The sequence below is a fragment of the Phyllopteryx taeniolatus genome, chromosome 1, assembly GCF_024500385.1.
Source record: "Phyllopteryx taeniolatus isolate TA_2022b chromosome 1, UOR_Ptae_1.2, whole genome shotgun sequence".
Classification (NCBI taxonomy): Eukaryota; Metazoa; Chordata; class Actinopteri; order Syngnathiformes; family Syngnathidae; genus Phyllopteryx; species Phyllopteryx taeniolatus.
In genome coordinates, this window is record NC_084502.1 from 38917046 (window position 1) to 38926380 (window position 9335).

At 43.9% G+C, this 9335-nt stretch overlaps 1 protein-coding gene across 6 annotated transcripts in view; it reads right to left on the bottom strand.

Moving 5' to 3' along the window:
* Nucleotides 1-684: 684 nt before the first annotated feature.
* The window catches only part of spo11 (SPO11 initiator of meiotic double stranded breaks), a 19810-nt gene continuing 11159 nt past the window's right edge, over nucleotides 685-9335 (bottom strand). For 4 of the 6 annotated variants that reach the window (XM_061794659.1, XM_061794668.1, XM_061794694.1 and 1 more), the window contains 7 exons: nucleotides 4542-4578; nucleotides 4305-4414; nucleotides 4082-4181; nucleotides 3759-3796; nucleotides 1973-2049; nucleotides 1341-1452; nucleotides 685-921 (listed from right to left, as the gene is read on the bottom strand). In XM_061794659.1, coding sequence (XP_061650643.1) covers nucleotides 802-921; nucleotides 1341-1452; nucleotides 1973-2049; nucleotides 3759-3796; nucleotides 4082-4181; nucleotides 4305-4414; nucleotides 4542-4578 — 594 coding nt within the window. In that variant the 3' untranslated portion in view covers nucleotides 685-801. The remainder of the gene's footprint in view (nucleotides 922-1340; nucleotides 1453-1972; nucleotides 2050-3758; nucleotides 3797-4081; nucleotides 4182-4304; nucleotides 4415-4541; nucleotides 4579-9335) is intronic. The other 2 variants (XM_061794686.1, XM_061794677.1) reach the window with 2 other exon arrangements.

The following is a 9335-nucleotide window of genomic DNA, read 5'->3' on the forward strand; positions in this document are numbered from 1 at the left end:
TCTGCTGGGAACGTCTGGCGGAATCCCCTGTCAGAAGGAGTTTCAACTCCCACCTCCGACATAACTTTGCTCATGTTCCGGGGGAGGCGGGGGACATCGAGTCCGAATGGACCATGTTCATATTGATAGAAGGGTGATGAGGTAGAGGGAGACCAAAGATAAGGTTGATAGATGTAATGAGGGAAGACATGAGAGTAGATGGTGTTAGAGGATGCAGAAGATAGGCTTAGAAAAGATGACGCTCTGTGGTGCTCCTAATGGGACAAGCCGAAAGGAAACAAATTTAACATAATTTTAAAATATCAAAGAAGAGGGATTCATGCATTTTCAACATCTTTTTAAAAAAATGTAGCTTTTACAAACCTCAGTATATGTAACAATTAATAAGATTAAAGGTCATACATATCATCCCACATTTCTTCAGTTGACCCACCTGTGTTCATATCCTGAAAGTCTTTCCTAAAAGATAAACTCTTAATTCTTTCAGTTGTCTTCACCTGCTACCTTACTTACCTGAGTTGTCCTCCATCATGATTCCATTCCTTCATTAACATTGTTTGGGTAAGAGAACAATTAGTCTATTCTTTTATCCTTACAATATATTTTTTATTTTCATGCCCAATGGCTTTGGCAGCCAAAATAATTATTTCTCTTTTTTTCAAATAATTTTTCAATGCACGCGAAAAAAAAACAACAACTATTTATTGTGTCGATAACGGTCAAACTGGTCGTTTACATATAGGGTCATTTCCAACCCGTTTTGTCATTAGTCTTTTATCCCGCTGGATGGCAGCATTGTGCTCATAGCCAGCCCCCAAAGCGCAGCTTGTTGGGCAGGTAGATGCTGGTGAGAAAATCTGGACCAATGGCTGCCAGTGACTGAATTTCAGCTTTGAGTCTATTCTTCTGCATCAACGCCATCTACGATGAGAGCAAAACAGGCTTCGGTCAAACTCCTCTGCCATCAGTTGCATAAGTCACACCTCAAAGAAGGCACTCAGTCCATTAATATAGCAACAGTTAATATAGTCACATTACGAGAAAAAAAACAAATGATGATTTTACAAGTTATCAAAAGTTCAATATGAAGCAGAGGGTTGGCAAACTGCATGAGCATAAAGATAAAAAGAAACACACGCACACTATCCTATTGCAAAGACACACAAAACAAAATGTTTTTTTGTTTTTGTTTTATGAAATTAAAGGTGAAAGTGGAAGATCTTTGCAAACAGAATACATTTTTCAAGGGCAAGTGAATTTGGTCTGCAGGTTGGCCACACCTGACAGAGTACACGTTTCCCAAATACTGTAAATCCCCAGTTTATCAATTTCTTTCTGACCTCTTTAACCCATTCTGGTTGGTCCGTTACATAAGGCCGTTTGAGGAGGCTGTCCAGTTTGTTTTCATCAGTCTTGGTGAGGGGGAGCAGAGCACTCCTGGGAACCTGCAACCTCAGGAATGAAATTAGTATTTTACCCTTCAACTTGTTTTTAAGGGTTAAGAATAAAAGAATATGACATGAAACAGTACTTGTAAACTCAACAATGGTTAAAAAAATAAAATAAAATTCTTCGAAGTTGACAAATTCATGACACAATTTGTTATGGTTACTTTACTAACTAAACTGTATGTTAGCAACATCCCCACTAAGTTGGAAAATTACACTCCAATTGAGCATTCATTCACTCATATATTGGAATTAATGAGATGCCCACATAAATTGTGGTTGACTGTGACTGCACACTTTAATTTTTCTCATTCACATATTAAAAAAAAAAACATTGCAGTACTACAACCTTTGTTGACAGAGCAATACAATTAATTGAAAAATGTCATTTTAAGTTAAACTTTGTTTCAGTTTGATAAAACTCCATCTATTGTTCTCAGATCTTCCAAGCAATAAACTAGAGCCGGCGACAGAAATCAAAACAAATAGTCAGGAGGAAGTAGCAGGAGGAGTTGAGTCCAAACCTCTCTAGGTCCGAGGGGAGGAGGCCTAACCACATTGCACTGGGGATGGTCAGGCTTTGGGCCTCAAATGACATGGCCTATCGAGAAAATGCACAGAAACAAAGTTTTGCATACAAGGGTGCACAGGTCAACCCTATGCATTCTGTGTTGCCACAATGCCCAACATGTGCTTATAATGTAGTGAAAGAACACAAGCACCCTCAGCAACATGTTCATTTCATTACCGTTTAAATCTTTCAGGGTGGATGATTGGTGTATAAATTAGATCATTGCAAATTGGAAGAGTAGAACAGGGGTCACCAACAGGGTGCCTATTGGTTTAATAAATAGCTCATTAGTAATGGGACATTGTAAATTTCTAGGAATGTTGTAGAAGTGATCATTTGAAAATGTAAACACTTTCATATATTTAGAGTATAGCAATAAAGTGTTTCATATTGATATATGTTTCCATCCATCCATCCATTCTCTGTACTCCTTATCACCTCTAGGGTCACAAGGTATGCTGGAGCCCATCCCAGCTGACTTTAGCCAATCTCCCATTTTTTGTGTTTCCTACCTTGTTAAATCCATCCATCCATCCATCCATTTTCTGAGCTGCTTCTCCTCACTAGGGTCGCGGGCGTGCTGGAGCCTATCCCAGCTGTCATCGGGCAGGAGGCAGGGTACACCCTGAACTGGTTGCCAGCCAATCGCAGGGCACATAGAAACAAACAACTATTCGCACTCACAGTCATGCCTACGGGCAATTTAGAGTCTCTAATTAATGCATGTTTTTGGGATGTGGGAGGAAACCGGAGTGCCCGGAGAAAACCCACGCAGGCACGGGGAGAACATGCAAACTCCACACAGGCGGGGCCGGGGATTGAACCCAGGTCCTAAGAACTGTGAGGCGGACGCTCTAACCAGTCGGATACCGTGCCGCCCCTTGTTAAATCCATCCATCCATCCATCCATTTTCTGAGCCGCTTTTCCTCACTAGGGTCGCGGGCGTGCTGGAGCCTATCCCAGCTATCATCGGGCAGGAGGCGGGGTACACCCTGAAATGGTTGCCAGCCAATCGCAGGGCACATACAAACAAACAACCATTCGCACTCACAGTCACACCTACGGGCAATTTAGAGTCTCCAATTCATGCATGTTTCTGGGATGTGGGAGGAAACCGGAGTGCCCGGAGCAAACCCACGCAGGTACGGGGAGAACATGCAAACTCCACACAGGTGGGGCCGGGGATTGAACCCGGGTCCTCAGAACTGTGAGGCTGACGCTCTAACCAGTCATCCACCGTGTCGGCCCTTGTTAAATCATTGTTGATAATTATTGTGAGAAATGATTAACATGAAGTCACTGATGGTGTAGTGGTACACTCGCCTGACTTTGGTGCGGGCAGCTTGGGTTCAGTTCCCACTCAGTGACAGTGTGAATGTGAGTGCGAATAGTTGTCCATGTCTATATGTGCCCTGTGAGTGACTGGCGACCAGTTCAGGGTGGAGTCCACCTTTCACCTGAAGTCAGATGGGATAGGCTCCAGCGCCCCGCGACCCTAACCAGGATAAGATGTGTTGAAAATGGATGGATGGATGATTAACATGATCAGTGTTCACACAGATGAAAATGATTAATTATCAAAAATAACTTGCTAAAATGTAAATTTGTTATTTCAGAAGTGTGAATCAAACTGGTAGCCCTTTACATTTATCTGTACCCATTAAGGTCAGAGTTTCAATAAGATTGGCCCTTAAAGGCCTTAACAGAATGGAGCAATAATTGGCCAAATGGGACTCACCACTGATCCATACTTGTAGATACACATGATCTCAATGCCTGGGAAAATCAGATACACAACAGGCCACAATCACCAACACATCAGAGCAATTACTCTGAGAGATGCGCAACAGAGCTCACAACAAAGTAAAGCATTACATATGTGTACTGCCATGCAACAAAAAACAAGTTGAATGTCTGGATGAGATTAGGCCAAGTGGAATATTAGGCTGAAAAGACACCCTGAGGCAGCTAACAGGTGATTTGGGTCACAGACTGTTTAGTGAGAGGAAATATGTTTCGTAGTATGAGATGTAAAATTGGGCTGCACTCAAGCAGATGTACCATGCGGGTCAGCATCCACCAGAGTGAAGACAGGGACATGCAACACGTCCCAGAGCTTTCTCACCATCAACCTGCTGTTCACATCTGGAAAGCCTTTACCCTTAAATAGAAAAACACACACATGCTCGCTCTAAAAAAAAGGACAGCTGTGCTTTGAGGCCACATTAAGATGAGGAGATTATTATCCAAGTTAGGTCAAAGATAAAAAGAAACTATGACATACTGTGATCATGATACAGGGAAAAAGCTTTGTGCAGAAGTCATCTTGAAGAAGTCTCTGAAATGTAGCATCCTTCTCAACTATAAGGATGAACTTGGCAGATGATACAATATCTGTGCATGGCTAAGGCAAAGGAGGCCAGATTTGAAACCGGGTCCTCACAACTGTGGGCCAGATGTGCTAACCAGTCGGTCACCGTGCTGCCAACAGTAATGATATTGAACATAAATCAAAGGATACTTTGGATGCCTGCAATGTTTGCTGAGACTGCAACAGCCTAAAACAAACAAAAAATTGCAGGCAGTATCAGCAATAAGCAGTATAACCACAGACTGTAATTTGTATTTATTTATTTATTTATTTTTTGACAATTGTGCAAAAAGATGCAGAGTCCTTAGAGCACTTAGAGCAGTTCAAATGACTAATATTACAATAGTCCGGTGCAATGAGCATTGTGCAAAGGGCGCCGAGACTTCAAGCGAGTAGTACGATAGTCTGGGACAATGTTGATTGTGCAAATGTTGCAGATACTCCTCAGTCAGTGTGCAAATGGAGCAGATGCTACTCTGCCATGCGTGGCCAGTATTGGTCAACAACAGATATGCAAATAGTGCAGCGTGGTGAGACTACTACAGTGAGTGCACGAGTAATATATAATTGGCCCGACAGAAATGTGACAACAAACTCAAGACAAAAAGACAAAAAATTGCCAGCATGTTGCAATGGAATTGCAGGTTAGGTGTTTAAGAAGTTGATTGCCACCTCGAACGGGGTGAGGCCCTCCGCGCCGGTTCGTCTGCCTTTTTTGGCCAGACTTTGGTGGTGGGCAGCTTTCCTCCGCTTCACATCCACCTTAATGTCTGACCACTTCTTTTTTAGTTCAAAGTGTGCGCGCTGTTCTGTCTCCACAGCATTGACAGCCGCACGTGCGCTGTCCCATTCACTCCTCTTTCGCGTGTTGTTAACGCCAGAGGACAGCATGCCTAAGATAATTTTCTTGCATGCCTCCACTTCATTGAGAAACTTCACATTCAGAAAAAATATTTTTCTTCATTACCTTGCTCATTTTCCTTTTTTTCTGATCATGGAGCGATCGGCATCTCAGGTGCAGGGTTCATTTAAATGTGATTTGCATATTCAAATATGGGCGTGGACAGGGAGGAGTCGGCTACTCCAACATGTGCGCTCATTTCCACGTTGATTGGAATGTACGAAGGAAATATGCTTGGATTCATGAGTATGCAGTGTTTCATACATCTGAATATTTTTGTGCGTACGATGTTTTCTGGATTTGAGCGTACGCCATGTTTTAGTAGGAAATCCATGCAAGTCTTTGTACATGAGGCCCCAGGACATGAAGGACCATGCGAAACACATTTAATTTAATTTTAATGGGATTCAAATTAAACGGTCAAACATTTCAGAAAAGCATTATCATTAAACAAAACATAATCATCAGTCATATTTAAAAAAAATAAAAATTTCACAAATTCTGCCAGGGTATGTAAACTTATGAGCACAACTGTACATATATGCAGTCATACGTACCCCTGTCATATTGGAATGCAAGTGTAGGCTATACTTTTTTATAACCACTAGGTGGCGGTGGCATTTTGGAATGAAAGCGTACAGCTTTTTCATAACCACTAGATGGCGGCATTCATTTATAAAATGTGAAATACAGGAAGTCCTCGATTTACGAACTAGTTCCGTTCCTACGCTGGCGACGTAACCCAAATTTCCGCGTAAGTCGGATTTCACCGTTAAACTCGAGATTTACATCAAAATACTTCTGTTACGGGTATTGTCCCACGTGATTGTGACAGCAAGCTCAGTGTGTGTGGGCGTCGATGTGTGAGTGAGACGGGACTGCGCAGGCGTCGTCCGGCGGGACTGTGAAGGAGGAAGGAGTGCGCGCTGGTGCGAGTGTATACAGTAGCAAGTGTAGTGACGGCGACCGGGGAAGAATAGCGATTAGCGGAGGACCCGTTGACGTTGAATGTGCAGAGGACCTAATAAAGCCAGTAAAGCAGCAAATTGGTGCTTTGTGCCTTTATTGTTGCCGTCACCCAGCTCAGCTGTGCAACGAGAGAAGGGAGTTAACCCCGAGGAGGACAACCTTGGCCCTGGAGAAGGCGTCTCCCCTGCGTCTCCTGACCACGGTCAGGTGACCGTAGCAGGAAAGGTTAACACTTGGTATAAAGAAACTAAAATACATGAAAATAAAAACATAAGATGCTGTACTTACCCTTACTGCTGAGAGTATGAAAAAAGGCAAAGATACTCCAGGCGCACAAACACAGACAAGCACTATGCACTAGCTAAGCAGAAACCCTATGGTGCTGGGGACAAAATGGCGGACGAGGCACGGGCGTCGTAGGTCGAGTACGTCGTAACTCGAGGACTTCCTGTATATTTTGTGTTGTGAAATGTGGTTTTTTTCCATTTGCCCCTATGACTATGTGTAATGCGCACTATTGACTTTTGACAATTTTGGGGGGGGGGAAATGCGCATTATACACGAGAAATTACGGTATGTCTTCTTTTAAAGCATAAATACACATAAATACATGTGGAAAATGCATTTAATTAAGGAACTGAGATCTAAAGTAAAATATAAAAATTGCACAAAAAAGATTAGGTCTTCTGACCATTTCTTCAACGACATTAAGGATTTACACTGCAGGACTTCAGGCACAATTCTGAATCAATCCCTATAAAATCTAATTCTTTTGAGTTCTTCTTTTCCTTTCGGCTTGTCCCATTAGGGGTCGCCACAGGATGTCATCCTTTTCCAAGTAAGCCTAATCCTGCATCCTCCTCTCTGACACCAACTGCCCTCATGACATCTGTCAACCTTCTCTTTTGTCTTCCTCGAGCTCTCTGGCTTGGCAGCTCCATCCTCATCATCCTTCTAACAATATACTCACTATCTCTCGTAATCTGCGGGTCCGTTCCTTGAGTCAACTTTTTGGGGCACTCTGAGTTATCATCAGTCACTTTGGGAGCTTGCATTCTGGGATACGACCACCAGGTGGAACAATGGAGGGGGCACTTTGTTGAAGGTTAGGCGAACATTGGGGCTTCTTTCAAAGATTGGGCGACCAGTCGCGATTCCTCCGCCGGTTCCCATTCCGCGGCAAAGTAATCACAATTGCGCCACGGTTCTGTAAATTTTGCCAATTGGCCCAAAATTACTGGAACCCCCCCACCACCTCTTAGGTCCCCCAAAATGTTGCAAAGTTCCCGTTGAGTCAACAGGCCTCACCACTGGGTGGATGAGTGGGTGATTCCTCTTAGGTGCCCCAAAATGTTGCAAAGTGCCCAATGCTTGTCGAGTCAACAGGCCTCACCATGGGGAGAACAACAAGGGTGATTCCTTTTAGGTATCCCAAAATGTAGCAAAAAGCCCGTCGAGTCACCAAGGCCGCAACACTGGGTGGATGAGTGGGTGATTCCTCTTCCAAAAAGTAGAAATGTGACCCAAAAATGACTGACCGAGATTTATCTACCAAGTGCGAAAAGTTGATTCCTCCCGACCACACCTGAAATGTAGCAAGGTGCCCCAAAATAATTTATCCACAACCAAGACATACAAGTGGTTGGATTCCTCTTGTGGTAGCTCAAAAAGTAGAAATGAACCGTAAATGACTGTCCAAGTTTATTCTACAAAGGGTGCATAATGCCGGTGTGTGTGTGTGAGTGTGTGTGTGTATGTATATGTGTCACCTTCTCACCTTACTGCTCATCAGCCCATCCAGTCTTTTTAGATGGAGAGCATTTCTTGCGCAGTGGGCAAGGGGGTGATTCCTCTTCAAGTGCCCCGAAATGTAGCACAGTGCCCCGAGTTCACCTGCCCTGAACAAGCCCAGTGGGCAAGGGGGTGATTCCTCTTCAAGGGCCCCAATATGCCACCAAAAGTGAACCAAAATGTAGCAAAGTGCTCTCGGAGGACCTCCGAAGGTCATTGTCCAGTGCCCAGAGACAGCAGCCAAAAATGATCCAAAATGTAGCAGAGTGTCCTATTGAAGCTCCGGAAGTGGCCCGAAAAGTCCCTTAAAAGTCCCCAAAAGTGTGACAAAGTGCCCTTAGTGGAGCCCCGGAGGTGTTCCTCCGAAACTCCACAGCCAGCTCTCCAAGATGCTTCCATACCTGCACAGGAATGTCATCAGGACCAACTGCCTTTCCTTTCCATCATCCTCTTTAATGCCTTTCTAACTTCCCCCTTACTAAACATTGCCACTTCCTGGTCCACCACACTTACCTCTTCTACTCTTCCTTCTCTTTCATTTTCTTCACTCACCAACTCCTCAAATTATTCTTTTCATCTATCCAGCACACTACTGGCACCAGTCAACACATTTTCATCTCTATTCTTAATCACCCGAACCTGCTGCACATCCTTCCCATCTCTATCCCTCTGTCTGGCCGACCTGTATAGATCATTTTCTCCTCCTTTAGTGTCCAACCTGGCATAAATCTCATCATATGCCTCTTGTTTGGCCTTTGCCACCACTACCTTCACCCTACATCGCATCTCCATGTATTGCTTTCTCCTCTCCTCAGTCCTCTCAGTTTCCCACTTCTTCTTAGCTAACCTCTTGCCTTGTATGATTTCTTGGACTTTGAGTTTCCACCACTAAGTCTCCTGCTACCTACCAGAAGATACACCAAGTACTCTCCTGCCTGTCTCTCTGATCACCATGGCTGTAGTGGTCCAGTGTTCTGGAAGATCCTCCAATCCACCGAGAGCTTGTCTCACCTCTTCTTGAAAAGCCGCACAACACTCCACCATATGGTTCTCTGCTCTGCCTTTGTCTTCTTGATCTTTCTCCCCACCACCAGACTCATCTTACACACCATCATCCTATGTTTTCTAGCTACACTCTCTCCTACCACTACTTTACAGTCAGTAACCTCCTTTAGATTACATCATCTGCACAAGATGTAATCCACCTGCGTGCGTCTCCCTCCACTCTTGTAGGTCACCCTATGTTCCTGCCTTTTCTGGAAGTAAGTGTTCACTGTAGCCAT